This window comes from Hirundo rustica, chromosome 3, assembly GCF_015227805.2.
Source record: "Hirundo rustica isolate bHirRus1 chromosome 3, bHirRus1.pri.v3, whole genome shotgun sequence".
Classification (NCBI taxonomy): domain Eukaryota; kingdom Metazoa; phylum Chordata; class Aves; order Passeriformes; family Hirundinidae; genus Hirundo; species Hirundo rustica.
This window is the reverse complement of record NC_053452.1, coordinates 49,874,433-49,896,562: the sequence shown is the minus strand read 5'-3', so window position 1 is coordinate 49,896,562 and position 22,130 is coordinate 49,874,433. Positions and strand designations below refer to the sequence as shown.

General features: G+C 38.6%; 1 protein-coding gene across 4 annotated transcripts in view; it reads right to left on the bottom strand.

The window, feature by feature from the left end:
- Positions 1-6,134: 6,134 nt before the first annotated feature.
- Positions 6,135-22,130, bottom strand: part of EPM2A (EPM2A glucan phosphatase, laforin) — a 36,366-nt gene continuing 20,370 nt past the window's right edge. For 3 of the 4 annotated variants that reach the window (XM_040059489.2, XM_040059490.2, XM_058419931.1), the window contains exons 3-4: positions 9,414-9,655; positions 6,141-7,966 (exon numbers count right to left, since the gene is read on the bottom strand). In XM_040059489.2, the coding sequence (XP_039915423.1) occupies positions 7,686-7,966; positions 9,414-9,655 (523 nt within the window). In that variant the 3' untranslated portion in view covers positions 6,141-7,685. Of the gene's footprint in view, positions 7,967-9,413; positions 9,656-22,130 lie in introns of all 4 variants that reach the window. The other variant, XM_040059488.2, reaches the window with a different exon arrangement.

Sequence of the window (22,130 nt, the reverse complement as noted above, 5' to 3'; positions counted from 1 at the left end):
AAAAAAAAAAAAAAAAAAAAAAAAAAAAAACCACACCAACCAGCCAACCAAAAACCACCCCACAAATGAGATTTTCAGTGGTGCTAAGAATACCCTATCATGATTACTTACATTACTCTTTGAAGAGGTCACTTGTACGGAAAGTGCCGTACAGCACCAAAAATACTACACAGAGTCTGGCTAAAGATGGTGGCATCTGTTCACACATCCTTGTTCCAGGCGAGTAAGGCATCTCAGGTGGGAAGAAGGCATAATAAGAGTCCTGGTTCTTATTGCTAGACCCTGAGCTGCCTGTGAGTGCCATCAGACTGCAATACTCACACATGTGGCAGGAGAGTATGTGGGGGTCATGGACTAGTAACTCTCAGTGAAATTTGAGGTGGTCATTTAGACCCTATTAACATGGAGTTCCGAAGTACCTGAAATGTTGTCTGATCAAGTGCTCACAGCACCCCCACAGCCACTGTGAGCGGAGGCACTGGAAACAGCAGTTCCGCCATTTAGTTACTGGTAGCTACAGGGCTGAGGTTGAGCATCCTTTGTGTCATGTTAAGCAACAGAATAACTCAAGTAGAGAGTTTAAATAATTGATTTCACCTGTAGAGTCCAGCTGGTGTCAGGGCTGCTGCTACTACTACATGAGGATTTCCCATTCTGGCTCTCTGGCTATAAGCACAGGTGCTGCAGCGTGGGAGACTTCTGAGAGGCTTGCCTGCTCCAGCACGACACTTGTGAAGAGAAAGACTCCATCAACATGTGTTTTTGTTTAGACTTCCATCTGGAGCTATAATTTAAGCATGTTTTAAGTGGGGCTCTTCCAATCAGCTCTTCTAAAGCATAGCCTCATTGATCCTATTTCCAAACCACACACCTCTACACAAAGGATTTATGTGACTGTCAAACCACAGGGCACCAGCAACCATTTTTGTGCTCGTGAAGCTTCACAAGCTTAAGGGCACTGCAGGAGTTAATTGCCCAAGAGAAGGCATCCAGCTGGTCCGTGCTCTTGAAAGCGTACCCTTCCGGATTTCTTTTTTTATACAGCTAAATATTGCAAACTGCATTTTAAGGCTAAACACAGTCTTTCATTCTTAACCTCTGTGTTTATGCATTTTATTGAATTTTTGAAGACTGGATTAATTTTCAGCATTAGATTTGTTGCAGTGACTTTGGGCTGGCTGCCCAACTTAACCATGGCTGCTACTCTTGGATGATGGCCTGACTATTAATTATTTCCCTGCTGCAACTGCATTACCACAAAATAAATTTTGTTAAAATGACATTAAGTAAAGGCCACAGAAACCTGTTCAGCATTAGAAATTTCTTCTTGGAAGCTTTTTTAATGCTTTTTACTCACATTATCTAAACCAAGAATGAGATATCATTTAATATTTTACCAGCTTATGAATAAATAGGTCTTCTATTTTCCTTGATGTAAATATAACATCATCATTGAAGTAATTATCAAATAACAAATGTTATCCTGCAATCTTTATTAATTTAATCTCCCAAATAAGACAACACATTTAAGCACAAAAAGATTGAATCATGTCAGGTTAAGTTAGTTACCATCTTTAGTTTACAGGGCATAACAGTTCTTAGTTCATAAGACAAGTCTCACTATGTAAAAAGGGTTTGATAAAATACTCATTACTCAATCTTATAAAAATGCTAATTTTTAACCACAAAATCAAAAAGTAAACCATTTAGGACTCTAATGAAAGACCTTGAGGTGAAGGGTAGAGCAAGAGGAAAAATGAGCACCCCATAGGTTCACTGTTAGCACAAGTGCCAACAATATGTATTTTGGTTACTAGTATCAAAATCCTGCAATTATGCTAATATACAGTAATGTCATTGCCCTTGAAAATACTGCTTTCCTCTAATAATTTAGGAAGGAGATCAATTATGAAGTCAGGTGGTTTGGGCTTGCTGTTGGTGATGTCACTCTGTTGCTGAAAAACATAAAAAATATTAATTCCTTTCCACTTTTACCATTCCCAGTCTGCTCCTTCAGAGCAGCCCATTTCCCTTTATGTCATATTCATGTGGAAAATAAAACACAATTTTTTTCCAGAAGAATACTTTTTAAGAAATATCTGCAGAGTTGATTTACCACTGAGAATGTAAACAGAGCTGGAGAGGTTCAGCTATCCTTTGCTGCATAAATCCAATTCCATTTTAGCTAACAGCAGCCTGATGTTCATTATCCTTCCAGAAGGTAATTCTTGCTTGCCAAATATATGCTTTTCCACTAGTTATTATACTTCTAAGTATTTTCTCATTGTTTTCTGCTGTGCAGTGTATTTTGTTAAAGATTTTTATTTTTTTTTTGTAACTTCATCATTGGTTTGAAACATCTCACTGCCATTTAATTATGAAGAATAAAAGGAGTAACAGGCTAATACGCTTACGGCAAATGTCTTTGGCTACTTTAGATTTTTTTCCCCCTCAACAGACCAGTAAATTCAGTGGGGTTTATAGATCAGAGCTCAAAAAGGCCATCATATCATGATGGTGATGGAATAAGCCTGACTTTTTGAGCTCTTGTTTTAAATAGAGATTTTTATTACCTGCTCCTGCATAATCTACAGCCTTTCTTCTTTACCATTACCCGAGTGGGCTTGACTGGCAGTCTCAAATTTTAATTTCATTTCAGAGCAGAGAGACTGTTTTGCATAAGATTTTGCACAGCACATACAACTCAGCTACCAGGTTTGAGACTTTTCAACCATGGAGAACAGCCTGGTATCAAAGCTGCAGCCACAGCTTCATTGTGCTTGGTGCTGCACAGAGGGAAGACCATAAACTTAAAACATAAGCAAAGGGATCAAAGTTCAAAGTGCAAAATAGCAAGCAAGGAGTAAGGGAGAAAGGAAGGTATTCAATAGTCACACCAGTCTCCTTCCATCAGCTTGCATCATCAGTCTAAAAAATCCTGCAGAGGATTGTCACTAGTACTTTTGTGATGTCCAAAGGAAAAATATTCACAAAATTATACCCCTCAAAGCCCAATCCATTCCTCAAGGAGCTGTGCTTGTTAGAAAATCATTTGTAAGCGAATTGCTTAGCTCCTTCATGTGCATAGCCCTGGGAAAGAATACATACTATTGTTTGGCCTTATCATGACATTCAGATACTCTAACTACCTGGAGTTATAAATGTTCCCATTCCAAGCAGTAAATTCTACTTTCTTCCTTAATTTAATGGAGGTAAAAACATAGCTTTAACAGGGCAGAGAATACCAATGTTCACAGCATCACAGCTGTTTTCCCCAACTGATACTCTTTTGTGACGAGTTAACAAAAAATTTTTGCCTGGTTCCTGTTATTACAGGCTTCTTGGGCCCCCTCCAAAATAACCATTACTGTCTATCTGATTCTAATTCTTTTTATAGGAAGAGTTTTTCTCTAAATTTTGTAGTGCCTCAGGACTAAAGTGTAGGAGAAGGGAATACAGGTGACTGTGCCCCTGATAAGTAACAGCTGTGTTAATTACCCAATACAGTCTCACCCCTGATGAGTCTATCCAATAAAGCATGGTAAAAGGGAGTGGGTTAGCTGGTGAGGGGAGAATCATGAAGGAGGAGGAACCTTGAAGAGGGAACAAGAAGATCATGATTCTCTCTCTCTCTGGGGAGAGAGAATCACTGCTGTGAGGTCAGTCTGGGTCTGCAGTTAGAGCCTCTTGCTGGAACCTGCAGTCACAGTCTAGCTAGGTAAAAGCCTGCAGTCAGTCTGCATACTGATACATGCGGTCAGAGCTTAGCAGAAATAACCAGCAGTCAGAGTCTGCAAGGGAAACCTGCAGCAGGAGCTTGCTGTAGCCGGAGTCAGTGAATAGTTGGAGTCAGGATGGCTGAGCCGTAAAGGGGAATAAATTGAGACCCTTTTCATGCTGTGATAAACAAGAAGTCTGTGTCTTGGCTCATTACCACCCTCTAACAAGAGGGCTGCTGCAACATTAAGTAGCAAGAAAATATGCAAGTACATAAACAAGACCCTGTCTTGATCCTTTCATCCAAATTACATCAAGAGGCTAGCCTGTGGAAAGAGCTAACGATCCAATCAGCACAAGAACACATTGGAAGTCTGAATTCTAATACATAAGGTGTAGATGCAGATTTATTATGTAATTATGCATTTGAAGAAATTAAATATTTTTATATGATTGTTCTTTTTCTGTTGCTGTAGTCTCTTGCAAATATCCCTTTAGCATGTAAGTTCCTTGTTGCATTCCACAGAAAAGGTTTTGAATGAATATTGCTTGACAGAGTGGCCTTCATTGACAAAGGCAGAAAGGTAGCAGTGAGGGGAAAAAAGGATGCTACAAATAGGTACAAAGGGACTGCAAGCCCTTGGGATCTTCCTGGGATCTCTTTGCATCCTGTGTTAACATCATGTTTGCAAGTTGCTCTCATGCAGTTCATGAGCTAATGCAATCTCTACAATATGTGCTCCCAAGCAGTTCAGCAGAGAAGCAAACTGAAGTGGCAGTAAGCAATGAATCAAAAACCCCTTGCTGAAATGACAGTAAACAATGAATTAGTAGCCTGCTAGGGCATCCTTCAATCTGTGACTCCTGTGTCTTATGAATTCCTGCCCTACAAATGAAACATCAGTCTGTTTCCATTGCTGATATAATCAGAATTAAGAAGTAGCCTGTACTTTACTTAGTCTATACTTACTTGTTTGTGCCAAGTTATGCACTGCTCAGTCTCAAGAGCCCTAAAACTATGTATGTGTATATATAGATATATATATACACACACACACACACACACATTACCTGTGGAACAAGAATCAACTCAACAAGTGTTTGACCCAGCATTTATTACAAGCTGCATCTGGAGGAAAGGGCTGTCTGTCAGCTCTTGGTGTCTTCGGTTGCAATAGGTAACCAAAAATATATATTCTGTTTTCCATCTGTTGAAATTGGTCGGGGAGATGTTTTCTTTATCTCTTCTATGACGCATTCCTCATAACTCTGGGGGGGAGGCAGTGAGCGTCTTCTGTTAATGGGCCAGCTGTTAAAACCAGGTGGAGCAATGTTCCTTATCTCTTCCACCACCCATCCTCCCTTCAGAGGGATATCTCCTGTAAAAGGACCATTAAGGCTCACCACATGACTGATACAATTACATCATCCCATTGTGAGATGCTCCACCCAGTGGGAGGAGCCAAGCATTCCTACCTGGATAAAACCTGAGATTCAAAACACCAGGACAGCCTGTTTTCCACTGGATTCCCAGAGGAAGACTGGACCCCTCATGCCACCACTGGACCCTTCTACAGGGTCCTCTCCAACAGAATCACATCTGTTACTCCAGGAGGACTTAGCTGGACTGCTTCCAACACCCTGATGAACTGGGCGCCAGATTGTATCCGGATTCTGTTACTGTTTCTAGGATTTTTTTGTTTGGGTTTTTTTGGTACTACTACTTTTTTTATTATTTTTTTTTAATATTCCTAGTAAAGAACTGTTATTCCTATTGCCATATCTTTGCCTGAAAGCCCCTTAATTGCAAAATTATAATAATTTGGAGGGAGAGGGTTTACATTCTCCATTCCAAGGGAAGTTCCACCTTTCCCTGGCAGACACCTGTCCTTCCAAACCAAGACACTTGGAAACACATTTTCAGCTTGCAGTTTCAAATAAATCTCAGCAGGAATGTAAAACTTAAGTGAGTTGTACTCTCTACTTCTTATGCCATTCTCCTTCTCTCAGTGCTTGATTTTGAGGAGAATACGGCAGCAAAAAGTTCATGAATTTTACTTTAAACTTGGTCAAAATGAGCTAACTCCTGGGCAGGCAGCTGTAGCTCTGCACATTTGCATGTGAGCCCAACAGCCAGCAGGAGCACTCACACACTTCCTCTGCTCTCTGCACTGGCCTAGGAAAACAAACACCTATTTTTGTCTTTCAAGGTACCAGAGGTGCCATGCGATCCACACACCTTTTCTGTGCTGTTTTTGAGATTTCCTATCAAACTGACACAGCACACCAGACAAGACACGGGCTGTTACCATTAAAGTGGCTGGTTCTACTTCTGTGTAGAAATATTGGTTATGACCCTTTTTGCCATTTGTGAAATCGGGAGACAAAGACACATGACAAAACAGGCTGCTGGAATAGTCCCTTTGTCTTTATTTAACAGAGAACTTTTCTCATCTATTTTCTAAACAGGCAGTGTTATTTCAAGAAATGAAGTCATGATCAAATCCACACATAGAATAACTTAAATAGTTTTCTTTTCAATATGACAGAAGTATAGGATAAATAAAATATATTATTTTGGACATTCTCCATAAACAGTTCATATCTAATAGTTTCTCCATTAATTATTCAGAAAATCGATATTTATTGCTTAAACTACTCTGTCACTGACTGCATCTTAAGGCAAACAAGTTAGCTGGAAAAAATGAGATTTCACTGAACAATAAACCTATAGAAATTGTATTTCCTAATGTTTATGCATCCTCTTCTCTCCCTTGAGGATTGAAACCTACAGCAAATTGATTTTATCTGAGTGGGACTGGAAGCTGTTGGTGCCACTGCTCAGTTTAGCTAAGGGACCAAGCAGCAGTTGAAACATCCACAAAGCTAACACTGAGACTAAGCTCCTGAGAAACCACCCTCTGCAGAGTTGCTCTTTCTTCCTGGAGAGGAATGTATTCACTTAATTCAGCTCAAGAGATAGCCCAGCTTCAATCAGCTAAACCAAACACAAACCAACTGCTTGCACAAGGAGAGACTTTTGCTGTATTGAAGATATTAATCTAGGTCAATAGCTCAGAGGCTGTGGTGCCAGTCATGCACACTGCTTATCACACAATTCCTATAGGTCCTCTCTTACCCCAATGATTACTGCTCAGATTGACTTGGCACCTAAGGGAGCCCCTGTACAGCACTGCATGGACCAGAGGAGCAAAACACAGCTTCAACTCAGAGAACTCACAGCCTAGGATAATGTAACAAAGTGGTCCTGCCCCACAACAAAGCAAGGCTGCCACAGCTGGAGCTGTGTCCTCTCCTCATGCCACAGCCCAGCATAACCCCAATGTCATAAAAAAATATAGCTGGAGCTCATAATATTTAACATTAACTAGATGGACAAAGAGAAAAATCTTAGTTCACTGCATTAGACATTAGCTTTTTGTTTTTAAACACTGAGTTGAAGAACCAGTTTCCTTCTGGTCTTTCTCATTGATACCACTTGTCTACAAAATTACTACAAAAGACTGCAACAATCTAATATCTGCTTAAAATAACTGGGTGGCTTTGATGATGATCTGCTCCATCCTAACCTGAACCTTATTCCAGTTAATCTTTGTATTTTTCTCTTGTCATTGAAATATTGCTCTATTTCACCTCACATCTTATTTACTGTCTACCCTAAAACCTCAGTTCCTACAGGCAAGTAGTTAAAAGAGAATCTTGTTTCACTTTGCAGAGTTCCTAAGTCTCATATTTGCACCAAAAGGCTTGAAAGCAGGAATCATGTCAGCTTAAGGAAAGCAAATAAAAAACACTCTAAGGCACTTTTAAAACAAAATTCTCATCACTTTTACTAGAACTTTATATTCTGAAGAGGTGAGGTGGGTGCCTGAATCACAGAAATTTCCAAGTCTTTAGGGTTCAAATATAAGGATTCCTTTTCACCTTCCTTTTCCTCTTTTGCTTTTCTACTCTTGTATTTGGTATGAGGAACGAAGATGCCCAAATTTCTGGTAGAAATCGTCTTCAGCACGATTCAGAGCTTCCTCGTCTATGTAGACAGCTGGTCTCCGGGAAGCCAAAAAGTACTGCACTTTCCGCAGGCTCCATCCCATCACGTACTTCAACCAGCCACTGACAGCGGCTGTGGACCTGCCAACACCAGCATTGCAATGCACATAGACAGTGTGTCCATTCTGCAGCAGCCCGTGCAGGAGGCAGACAGCTTGGGGCAACATCTGTATTCTTCCTAAGGTTAAAAACAAGGCATGTTCATTTGCACTGGACAAAGTCAGCTCACAGCTGAGATTCTGCCTGGACAGCCTGATGAACTGTGAAACACAATGGCAAACCTGACATATTCCACTTTTTTCTTTCTTTTCTCAAATGACCTAGGCTAACTTGATTCTTTTCTTGTAACGTGGAATCACTGTAAAATGCCCCAAGTCTTCTCTAAATATACATTCTGATAACATCAGACGTGTGTGGCATACTCACTTTCAAAGGAACTGAGACAAGGCAACACATTATAGAGAACAGCGCAACTTACATAGTGTTAAAGTTAGCAAGCCAAAAATGGTTGTGTGGGTTTTTTTTGTTTTGTTTTGTTTTTGTTTTTTTGTTTGTTTGTTTGCTTTTTTTTTTTTTTTTTTTTTTAAATAAATTTGTGAAGGTACCTACATACCTTCTTGATTTCCAAGACATGGGTAATGAAGACCATCAATTCAGTAAGTGAGGGAGGGAGAGCAGAAGAACATTTTACTGTACAACTTAAAGCTGTTATGATTTCATTGTGTACTAAGCATACAGTTAACAGAGAATAGCCTTTCTCACTGCCAAAGGCATAAATATACCATATTTTCTGACACTTTTCTTCTGGCTATCCTGGGAACCAGAGCTGCAAACAGCAGAGCCCAATTTTTCCTCATGGCACATATGAGCACTGACATTAAGCCATTTCAAATCCCTGTTTTACGGTCTCCTGTCTTCCCTGACGTCCTGTTTGCTGACATGACATCTGTTTGGGGCAGTGGTATTTCACTGTGTTAAAAGCACCCTCTTCTGCTGGCAGGCTGCTCCCTGGAAAGCACACTCCCTTTTTAACCTTCTGCTTGGAAACACGACTTTGATCTGAGCATTCCAACCAAGGACTTAAAAGTACCAGTAATTGATGTTACAGCTCAGGTGCTATGAGTATTTTCAATTAATTGCAAACTATTATATAAATGTCGCTATGGAGTTTCATCAGACTGGAATAGTACAGTTAAAGAAAAAGTTTGCTGGGAAGGGCACAGCAGACACACAGCACTGTCTCTCCATTTTTAATCAGCAAAGGTGGCAAGGTGCTCTGCTCTGCAAACTTGCAGTCTTCTACCTACACAGCATATTTTCATTATATGGGCTGAAATGAAGCTGAAAACAAAAACAGTCAAACAGTTATTGATGTCAGATGGCTTTAAACTCAAATACACATAATACTGCCAGACACAAAGTACTTCAGATGGCCTCTCTGCCGACGAGAATATATGAATTAGTTAAAGACAGCACACAAAGAAACTATACCTCACATGCCAGCTATATTTTCATGGAAAATGTACACAGAACTCCTCCCCCACCAACTGCCACGAAAGTGACAGATTAGTAACTCAAAGTGTTTGTTGCTATATAATTTACTGCAAGAGTGACACAAGCATTACCTTCAGTGCTCATGTCTGCAGTTGGCATCCAGACATAGGCAAGACCTTCTTCCTTATACAGTTTCATGAGGATTTCGGGGCTCATGGGTTCTGGGTAGCGGTTGCAGCCCCAGGAATTTTGAATAATGTCAGATTCAGTCTGGAAGTTCATCACAGCTGTAACACCCAGCTCATGCTTCAGCTTGATGGTCACGTGTTCCAGCTGCCGAGGACAACTTCCCAGCCAGATGTTGGGCAGAATCCTAGCATTGAGAAAATATCGCAGAGGGATTGATTACAGTATCTTAAGGAAACTGCCAAGTTCAGCTGTGTTCCAGTTCCGAACCTGCTTGACATCATCACATAAACACTGCTAAGAACAGACTTTCCATGTCAGGCAGTAAGAAACTTCTTGTTTCATTACAACTTATTTTGTTACAGCTGAGCTGGTGATGTCTGATGCTGGGGATCAAGCTCCTAGACTACCACAAAGGGCCAGATGATCTGAGAAAAAAATTTCAGAGCATAATTATAGCACAGGTCTCCAAGGCATCATTCATCACTAAACTTGCAATAGCTTACTAACATCGGGGATTAGAATAAGAAGACTCTGAAGATTCATGCAATTTGCACACACACACAAAACAAACAAACAAACAAACAAACCAAACCAAACAAAATAGTAAGTCAAACATAAAGAAGTCTTCCAACTCCTTAGCTACCACTATAATGAGGGAAGAAGAGGAAAAAAAAAGCATTTTGAACTACTCTTCTGTGATGAAATGTAAAAATTAATGAGTAATTTTCTTCTAATTTTTCTCTGATCTCTTGGAGTCTAGTGGGAATCAAATAGAGAATTACAATACATGTATAGCTTCCCTGAAAGCCTGAAGGACCAGAAATTTTTCAGGAAAACAAGAGGTTTATGTAGGATAGGAAAGTACCAGAAATATGGTTGTTTATCTAATCAAACTTCAAGAGTTCTCTGGTTTTCCCATTGCTAATTATCATAAAACTATTCTATACTTCAACAGATGTTGACATTATAAACTGAATATTAAGAAACTTTTTTTTCAAATGAGGGGTTTTAATATGCACATGCAATTAAACTGACGGTATCTACTATGGATTATTCAGACGCTCAAATTCCTAGTGATCTACTTTAATTTCTTTATGCTTCCAATAACTTTGATTTTGAATGTGCAATCTACAAATGACACAAAACATCCCTGCATTTAACATTAAACTTTGCAACCCTTATTAACTGCAACAAATCTGTAACACTATTAACTGCAAACTTAGCAAACACTATTAAATGCAAATCTACAATAAAAGCAAGATCCTCAAAAATAAAATGTCTGCTGTGCATGTCTTATGATCTTTCCCAATTTTAACTTCAGCAACAAATAAGGAAAGTTTTACGTTTTTACAGGAGCCTATAAACCACTCTTAAATCATCAGGCAGCTGTTTCCATTTTACTATCACAGTAATAAGTACTAGCATTTAATTAAGACCTGTAATTGACTGTAATTATTAAATCCTGCTATATTAGTACCACAATATTATCAAAAAGAAAAAAATCAGATCCAAGAAGCACTAATTATTATTGTTTCCTGTTTGTAAGCTGTATCCATGGTGAGTGGCATACAAGGGCCTTAACAGCCCTTGTTTCAACGGGACAAAACACTTGATCTCAATATGGTAACTGAGACCAATTTAAACAAATATATTACCTAGCAAATAACCACTTCCATCCATGTTCCAACAGTGAGAGCACTTGAAAAGATTTGACTCAGTCGTTGTTTCACATACACGTCCAAGAATTGCCCAACATAACCAACCAGCTCAAGCATTCTCACTGACCAGAGGGACGGGCAAAGTTCCACGGCAACAGCTGCTCCAGTGCCCCCCTTCCCATGTGCCAGCCCCACGGCAGCCCCCATCCTAACCTGAGCGAGTGACTGCTGCCAGGATTCTGCCACAGGAACCTGCCACGATGACTAGAGCATTTCAAGGTGGTGAATGTAAGCTACAGTGCTGACCTAAAGGATGCTAACAAATGGCTGGAGATGAGCAATGCCCACAAAACTCCATTCCCAGGACAGAGAAATGGCAATATCACTAATACCTTGGGACAATATGAGGATATTATTTCAAGAACAAGAACATTAGTGTCCTTCCTTCAAAGGCTTTCCGGGAGACTCATACATATGTATCAAGTTTCACTTGATACTTTGTGAAACATCTAACGCACTAAATTACCTGGGAGGGGAAAAAAAAAAAAAAAAAAAAAAAAAAAGTTTAAAAAAAAAAAAAAAAAGTGTTTTCGAGGATTTGAGTGAATTAAAAGTGACGAAACCACTCCTGAGATAAACAGAATTCTGGGTAGTACTCTTGCTTACTGATAAACCAATGCTTTATAATTTTTTCCTCCAATGATTTTTTAATGGGGGAACATCACAGCTGGCCATCTGCAAGACCCCTGGGAAATAGACCATTTGTTTATTTTGTTCTTGCAGCCTAACAGGTCTCACATATGATAAGGCCTCGTGTATTGCACAACACTAATTGCATTTACTGAACAATCTGAAGAGTTTACCAAATCTTTGTCACTGTCTTTCCCCATAATTAACTAAACTAGTGGAGGCATTCAGGGAATGACCTAAGGGATGTATTTAGGACAGGCAATTCTTGTGAATTAATTTTATGATCAGGTCCTGAAGTTTAGCCTTTGAGAGAATCAAGATGTAGCCTTGACCTTGGTCTACAAGCCCCTTATCTTATACCCACCTACAAATAACTGTAATTCTTGGTCTTGCTGGCCAAGGCTTAACCACCCTTTTACCATGCAGAAAACAGTACTGCAGAGCTGTCCTATCAGCCAATTTATGTAAAAGTTCTAGGATAATCCTACTGCATAATACCTATATTTCTATTTGGTTTTATGTAGTTCAAACCTTACCTTTTGCTGACATCAGAAGGAAGGAACAAAAGGGGTTCGTGCACATGCGAGAACAGAGACTAATGGAGAGTTTAGCAGCCATATTTTATATATTGATTTTTCTGATAGCCATACTGAGGGCTTCATTATGCTGAGGATCAGGAAAACATACATATTGAACCAAGCAAGAAGGTGGTAATTTCGTTTTTACCTCTCTTTCCTTAATGATATAACTTTAAGTTTTCCTTTCGATGTGGCCCTTCTTTAAGTTGCCACAGAACTTCAGCACATAGCTAGATTTTAGCCACAAGACTATTTAGCATGGGAAAGAGAGCTCTTTTACGTTCCCCTCTAAATTGTCAAGTTATAGTGCTCTGTGCTGACAGCCACTGCTTTTCAGCTCATATGTGGGTGTATTCCAGCAGCAGATTATGTGATCCCTAAGCACATAAAAAAAAATTAGGAAATTATTAATGACCAACAGACCTTTAATCTTTTCAGCTGAACCCCTCTGATGTTCCCAAAATATCAAAACAGGATGGTGTCTTAGCAAAATTCTACGTGAAATTTTGCTTTACTATAAAAATGTCACTTTGTACATCTTTACTTTCTGCATCAAGGATAATAAACCATGTGTGCCTCCAGAAGACATGGTAAATACAGTCAGAGACAGTTTATCAATAAAGAAATCACCTAGAGTGATTTAAACATCAATGATATTTAGCAATCTTCTGAGAATAAGACTTTGAGATTGTCTATAAGCCCTTTCTTTATAGGTACTTTCAGCCTGCCCTACACTTCAGTTCTCCACCACTAGTCTGGATACAATATTTACCTATCTTAAGGGAACTTTTAGGGGTCCAACATGTGAGAAGCTTGAGGTTGTAGAAACAAGGACTAAATGTTAGGCAAAGGGTATTCAGTTTATTTTTACAGAGCCCAGACTGAAGGCTCATTTATTTAAAACCTGCTTTTTGACTTATAAACTGACAAAGCCAACAATTATTTATCATTACCACGAGTAAATATGGAACATCCTGCAAGCATTTGGACACTTCTTTTCCAGCACACTTAAGTTATTTTTAATGATCTAAACATATATTGTGTTTGTTGGCTTCCCCCCAGGACCCTGCACAGTTTAGATTAAAATATAATAATTCAGAGTGAATGAATCTAAAATAATAAATATATTCCATTTAATCAATATGCATGCAAATGGTCTTCCCATCCCTGAGGAGAAAATGAGTCTGAGGTAATGAAAAATTAGCATTGAGGAACCTTTTTTTAATGGTGCATAGTAATTTTCAGGCTGGTTGACAAAGCATGACACACCATACCTCTCAATCTTAGTACAGTATAAAACCAGCCCAGCAACTGTAATTGTAGGGGTTTGATATTCCCAGGGAAGGTGACCTGACCCAGGGGAAGGCATCAGGTTACTGCATCAGGCAGTCAGCTCTTCCTCCATGACACCAATGTCTACTCTGCTTCTTCAGCAGCTCCTCTTTTACTTTTGCTAATAACGCTTTCAGACAAACAGGTTCTAAAATGAAATTTCCTTAAAATGCTGAGTTGCAAGCTCAGATGACTCAGGTACTGATTCCAGATCTGAACAATCATGAGTGTGCTAGAAGGAGGCATCTTAGAATCTGCCCTAAAATTAATCAACCCTCTAAGAGGCACAGTTCTTATAGAAAAGGACAGGGTTCGGCACTTTAGGGACATATTTCATCAAAGTATCTATCAGGTACTGACAGATGTCCTTTTACCCTGATAGTTGCTAGCTTTATTCAAAAGAGAGGACTTTGCTAAACTAAGGAAAAATAGCAGGGTATTTGTCATTGGTTATTGGCAACAGTGATCCATCAACAGTGCCATTTGTTTATACCAGTGATATTTTTGACCAAGGTCCAGTTTATTATTTTAAATGAGAAGTGATGGATTGAATCATCCCTCAGTGACAGATCAAGGTGTAGCCTGTGCTAAAGCCTGCACTCCACTTGTCTACACCAGACTTCCTTAGATCGTGTTAAGCATCTGATGACTGTGAGATAAGTACTAATAAATACATAAAACAGAGCAATTTAGCTGAAACAACAAACAAAATAATTATTAAATTGACTCTGTCCTCCCTCAAGACTCTTATTTCCTAAAGGTATAGCATGCAACCACAGCTACGTGGAATTTGCAGTAAAACTTACTCTGCATTCCCAGAACATCAACATACAAAATTCAGTCAATTTACCCCCAGGATTTTGTTTTGCTTCTAGGCATATATGGTGGGCTTTTGCACCAATGTAGTGCTATTACCCTGGTACCACTATGGGCAAGCAGCCCAAAGGGAATATAGGCCTGAAATACAACTCAGTCACAGACGATTTTTGCAGCACTTGAACTACTAGAGACTGTTTCCAAATACACTGCATTCCTATTTCCTCCCCGATGGCACTGGAGTAGGAACTCATTCAGAATTCTTTTATAAAGTGGATTTTTAATGGAAAATCATGATCAGTCTGAACTAAAAGCTTCACAGAAATTTTCAAATTTCAGCCAAATTTAAACTGGTTCAGTGACCAGATGTCTGTTCCCTGTCTCATTTGACACAAAAAAAGAGATTTCCAGAAGTATTGCTTTGGGCATATTCAAAATGAGAATATAGGGAATCCTACCAGCTATAGCTGAGATACTCTTTCTTCTTTTCTGTATTCTCTGCCCTGTGACAAGGCACATCACTTTAAATGGTGATACCGCTGGATTATGATGACCCAGAACTATCATCCTGCATGAGCTCCTTCTTTTGCCTGTGACATCCCTCTAACAACATATAGCAGCTTATTCATAGGTCTGTGTGTGCCTTCCCTGAAGTACCAAATTAGACATCTCTCTTCCAGGCCTTCCTTGCTCTTTTCTCTGGACCTGTGACAGAGAGCATTTCCTAGAAATGAGATGAGGTTCCTGTACTTTCGCCAGAGCAATCTATAAACATTACTTAGATTGCTGTCTAATGCCCTAAATGCATTCACAAACAGAGAAGGATTTTCAAAGGACCAAATTCTGTTCTCCAGTGGAAGATCTGAGCATGTTCAAGTATTCTTTGATATGTAGAAAACACACTGATTACTATCCTCACTTCAGATTTTTTTTTTTTTTTTTTTTTTTTTTTTTTTTTTTTTTTTTTTTTTTTGTCCAATATGTATAGTGCAGTCACAGGTCATAGAGACACCTTCTGTCTCCACAATGGACACAAAGAACAGATTATTTCCTTCCCTCTGTAAAATCCTTTTACTTATCTCTAAGTTACTAACACACTCCAACACAGCTTTGCATTCTTCACGCATACACACACACAAACACACACACACGCTTGTCATATATTCAAAGCAACTGATTACTCCTGTTTGCCTTTGGACTCTCTTGCTTTTTGAATATGTTATGCCCAGTACTGAAAAGAGCACATTTCTGAGAAAAGAAAGATTACTAACCAAAGATTACTTCCTTCTTGTGCTTCAAAGGCTATATGCCTCTTTATAGTTCTCTGGCGGTTCTTCTACAGTATGTCATTGCTGACCTACATTCAACATGGGATTCCTTTTACAAGTTAAGATCTTTCAAAACAGATGAACCTACTCAAGGAGAGACCAAAGTTTGCCCAAACCGTAATTAGTTTCAATTGCCAGAGGTGTCAAATTAAACTAAATGAATATGCAGCAAAGGAGCAGATGAGATTCACAATTGATGAATGCACCTCAGCAATATGTCTTGGAATAAATAATCTCACATGCACACCACTGTATTTTAAGCTAACTATAATCAAATAGAAAGGGAAGCAGCACCTGCTTGTAGTGACACTTGGTGAAAGCATTGCTTTATGAAGAGGTCAAAGTGGAAATATGAGCCTGAACAAAGAAGTGAACTGAAAGTAACAGAAAATTTATAGTAATGGTCTAAAAATCACTGATCCTATTCTATGCACTCAAAATCTGAACTTTTTACTAATATTTTACTGTATCAAGAAAGATACAGAAATATGAAAATATTCAAAATACAGACGATTCCAGCTATTTCTTGTGAAAATACTTTCAAATGAGGGCAGACTAAGAATTAAACATTCTTAAGAGGGAGTTTAACAACTGTTTAAAGATAATATATATAGAGAAGGGCAAACCAATAGGATTTATCTAAATAAAAGACACAAAGAATATCAAATTCCATATAGCTTCACCTATAAAGTAACTACCAAGAGATGAGAAAAATGGCAACATTTTTAAAATGTTTTTTTTAGTCTTGTGTCATTCTCGAAAATACAGACAGCATGGGCAGATATCAAAACAGAGGAGTCCCTGGTTTGGTCTTGTACAGGAATTCTGGTTTCATTATAGTCTGTTTAAACAAAGGACAGAAAGATCTCTCAGCAAAATGCCTCCTTACCAATGAAATAACAATTGAACACAGTAGAACTGAGGGGTTATGACACCGACATTTCATTGCATATTGTGTAGAGCGTAAATGGTTGTGGTCTTAATTCCTTCTCCTGTTGATTTACTGACAAAGTCTCCTAGCAGAGACAAACCAATGGACCCTTCGTGGTGAGAGACCTGACTAAAGCAGGATTGACTGGGAGCTGTTGGATGCACTTGATTTCCCAGCACAGAGTCAAGCAGTAGTGGCCAGAGCACGAGAGCAAGGTTTGATGATTCATTCTATGGTCTAACTCCAAGATAGAATAAACAAGCTTAATAAGATCACTCTTATCAAGAAAGATGGAATGAATGGCCATAACCTTAGCAGAAGCCATCAGAGAAAAGCACTGATTAATGATAAAACTATATCCTACCGAAACAACACAGCTGCAGACCTTGTAGAAACTACTTATACTCTTGAACAAAAAACTGCTCTTACTTAAATGTCAAATATAGAAGGAGCACAAGTCATTGCTTATAAATTTGTTCTGCTTTACCACTGAAAGAGAGCAGTTCATTGTGATGTTAAGAATTCTACCCCAGGGTTTTAAATAAGGAGAATTAAACAGACTACAATGTAGTTCCAAGGCCTTTTTTTTTTTTTTTTTTTTTTTTTTTTTTTTTTTTTTTTTTTTTCTCCTTCTTATTTGGAACTCTGATGAAAAGCAATTAAGGTCTGGCAAATTTTCTTCTTAGATGCAATTTGAACCACTTATCTAGCCTCTCACATGGGAGCAGACTTGGAATGTAGAAAGAAACACCTGCTTTTATCACTTTAGAACAACACTTTGTCAGCTTAGCAATATGCAAAGTTTCTCAAGCCCTTGAAATCTGAGTCTTATGCTTAATAATATCTTATTTATTCCATGTTCACAAATCTGTGGCATAAAACTACCTCATTTACTGATATGCCAAGCAAATAAGCCATTAAGGTTTGACCTCAAGCTGACAATGTGCTAAAAGTAAAGCAGGTAAGAATAATATCAAACCTGTACCTGAAATACAGTATTACCCAGACATTCAGCTCCAAAGTGGTTCCAGTGTTACACTGCCCTCAGGTTCTGCTGTGTCAGGAAAAGATTTCTATAGCATCAGCTAGATGGTACAAAAGGGTTTGATTGCCCCCACTTTATCCACCAAACTGCTCCACGGTGCTCTCTTCAGGCTATGAGACACTGAGCAACCGTGCCCATGCCTAAGCACAGCACAGCTCTTCTCGCTCACAACCTTCCGGTGCATTCTGCAGGCTGTGTGTGCTTCAGGATTGTCCCGGCTTTGAATTCACCAGGGATACGGGATAAAAAGATCCACATGAGAAGAACTAAAGTCACGTAAGACTTTAGTCTAGACAGATCCACAAAATTTTCTCTTTATGGCCCATTTTCCCCTTCCACAGCAATCCCAAACATTCCCTTACAAGGAGCACAAGAGCTTCATTAGAAGAAATTCACAAAAAAACCATCTCACAAGGACAGATGCAGAGACTGAGGACATTCCTAACATCCTGTACCCTGCCACAGCAGGGAACTTACTTGATGAAAACACATAGACAACTGGGAAGTAAACCACATCCCACACTGCAAAAATGACAATAGTACTTGGATAAGCAGTAGCACCATAATTGAGAGTCACAAACTAATCCTTCTGTTGCATTCAGTACCGGTAGAGCATCATCAGGAAAAATGGGATAATGGAAGAGAAACACCTGGAGAGCCCAGCAGAGAGTGCCAGAACAATCACAGTTCTAGAAGACAAGTTTTCAGAGAAAAAAGTGAAAGATCCAAGGACTAATATCAGAATGAACATAGTTAGATATTCCAAAGTCAACCACTCTGATTCTGGGAAAAAAGGAGTTTCCAAGCATATATTAAAGGGCCATAGAGGGGCAGGATACTAATTAGTTCTCCAAGTCTTCTGTGGAGAGAAGAAGAAGAAATTAACTTAAATTGCACTAGAAAGACTTAAATTGAGATTAGTAAAGCCTTTTAATGGTTGGAATAGTGAGGTAATTGTATGGGAGAGTAACAGGCCTATAGAGTCTCATCACTAAGATGAGATCATATTTTAGATCAGGCTGGATAAACCTGAAATGATTTAAATGTAATTGAGATTAAGTTGGGGCAAGGAAATGGACTGGATACTTTCTGAGGTCTCTTTGAGCCTATGATCTATGATACTATAATCATAAACTTTAATTTCCATTTCTGGAATCACTACCTACATTCATTTATCAAGCTCCATCTTGAAATAATTTAGGTTCCTTGTCCTTCCTGCACTATTTGAAAGGTCATGCCAGAATTCAGACATCACTCCTTTGATGACAGAAACCTTGTTCTAATTTACACTCTAAATTCATTCAGAAGCAATTAATATCCATTTGATCTTAAAGAAGGTTCAATTTCAATAATTCTTCTCCCCCTCTGTAGTAATTCCTGAATGTCTTTTATAAATAGTAACAGATCCTCTTAGTCTTCATTAAACTATGCTGTCTATCCCAGGCACCAGAAGTAGTCAAACTGTGGTAGCACAGAGTTTCTTTCAAGCCGATTTACTTTGCTTTAACTCCAGTTGCATAAAAGCTATACATCCTGTGGAAAATAATCTCATTCGTTGCATATTTGTTCTCCAGACACAATAATGGATTGAATTTATCTAATTTTGTCTCTAAACTAAGCTCAGATACACCAGTTAGTTCTGTGCAATTGCTGTTATCAACCTTGCAGTACATTCAAATCTATACAGTGAAAAGACTCACAACATAAACTCTTCTCCCTTCTTCTTCACTTCATTCCATTAAAAAGCTTAAAGCAAATTAATTTATCTCTTACACATTTTTTAATCCATTTTGTCTCTAGTCTAGATATGTTCTGAAGTAATGTGGTCACACAGGATTTTATGTACATAGCCAAAGCTGAAATGTGGAAGATTAGATGTTATTCTCCCTGTATTCAAAGTGAAATATTTTATGTCACATTTTTCTATGTATTTCTACTGTGAAGATAAGAAAGTAATGATTCACAAGCACATCAATGCCTTGTAGAACAGGGTGTCCAGATCCAGCCTTACAGGACTTTGCCAGAATTTATTTTCAAACATACACACAAGGTTTCAACTGATACATAAAGAACACACTGTATGCAGCAGAAAGCAAGATTTGCCTTTGTAAGAAAATTACTCTTTTTGTACTTTCATTTTACAAACGTTCTCTGAAAGCAGACAGTGCGCCAATGACAAAAACACAGCCTGAGAAGAGTCAGGTTCCAAGGCTTGTACAGGACAACCTGGAAAGAACTCCTCCTTTGGCTTGTGAGCATTAATGCCTAAATGCTCCAATTATAGAATCTTGTCTCATGCAACCATGGTTGCCAATGGTTACTTCCCACATATGTCTCTGTTAGATTGCCAACATTCCCATTTGTTTTGAATTAGAACAAATACCCGGAAACACAAGAACAACAGGCTGCTGCCAGACCGCAATAAACCATGAATCTCTTGGCATTAGGAATGAGAATTTCTAACATTAATGCTTAGCAGTGGGAATGATGCCACTCCTGGCACCTGTAAGTTAAACCATCTCAACAAAATTGACTTAAACTCCTACAAATGAACTTTAAGTTAGTGCCCGAGAAGATCTGGGAATCATTGGTAAAAATATATTCTGCCTTCTTTCAGAGTTTACCTATTAGCAGCTGCTTAGGAATCTAGACTGGAAAAACAATAAAAGATAAATCCACTTTTCAAAATGTAGCATTTCAGATCCAATGGAAATACATTCCAGTGCTTCAGAAACCAGTACATACTCACAAAAATTGCATAATTGCAAAGCACACATTATTGCTAGGTGGCCTTGTGATCCACATGGCACCATATGCACATGTACCAAATAATGGAATCTCTCAGAACTCCAACAGTCAGAGGAAGACACACATTCATCCCTTGTGGTACCATCTGAAAACAGCCTTGATGAGCTTTGTATCCATAGTCATTCCAATTTATCCAGAATTTCTAAGCACACATCAGCTCATTTATTTGAATTTTAAAGAGAGACGGATACATACCAGAACAGCATAGGCTGGGGGACAACATCTTAGAAATATGGAGAAAAATAGAATTAATGCATCACCACAGTCAGCTACATAAGCATCGAAAATAAGGTGTTCTCACAGCAAAGTCAAATCAAAGGAAGAACATGTGTACAGTGCTACTATAACAAAATTGTCAGAAAACATCATTTTAGCTAATGTACCTGGTTACTAGATTCTAAACATAAGATTAATAACCCTGGTGGAGGACTAGCCAACATCAAAGGTTGTGACTGGGATGGTAATGGAGCTACTGAGAGGCCCCAGAAGAACCTATGTGCATCTTTTTAACGCAAAACTACAAAGTATTGTGGAACGTCTTGAAGAAGTCTTGGATGACAGAATGGGACAAAATCATGAGAGTTAAATTTATGAACAATCAATGCTGCAGGTTTTTTTGGAGCTCAGAGATGGACATGAACTACCAGGGGTTCTCTACTTTTTAAAAATGTCTCTCTTTTTTTTTTTTTTTTCCCAGTAGTATCATTGTACCTACTTGGAAATTGAAATATCAAGCATTTGAACAAATATATTAAAGTGATCTACTGTTACTAAAGTCTGTTTAAATGTGTTTACATTATCAGCTGAAGCTTGACTTTGTAAATTTGTTAAACATACTCGATAGTCATATTACCAAGACTACAGATATATTTGAGAAGCTTTTTCCTCCTTTTATCTCACCAGACTGAAGTAACTCATTATTACAAGGAAGCTGAGAAATTTAGTCTTCTGCAGTGAAAGCACTATTTAACATTCTTTAGAACTGGTCTGCACACGGCCAGCCCTTCGAGCTGGCAGCCTGACCACAGAAAAAAGGAACATTAGAGAAATTATTTTGTTAGGGAAACTGCATATCCTCTTTATCACATCATCACCTTGGGAAAACGAAGGCACTGGATTTTAAAAGCTCTGAAGAGATTTTAAAAGGCAGTCATGGAGAAGTTAGTTAAACTAAAAAATAATAATTAAAAAAGAAAAGGCTCTAGAAGCCCAGCAACATCCACCCCCACGTAGTAGTGCCCAGCATCCAGCCCCTGAACTAAATGACAGTCACAGAGTCTTGTTGCTGACCCACAGCTAATGGATGGGAAGGAAGAGGAGGTAAGGAAAGGGGAGAAAGAGAGAAAGTAAGCAAGCACCTACTTAATTATTAATTGTTTATATATTTCATATTTTCTTGTGTCTGCATTAAAACTGAAATGCATATTTTGCCTTTATCCTCCTCTTGACGCTTAAAATCATAAATTCTATTAC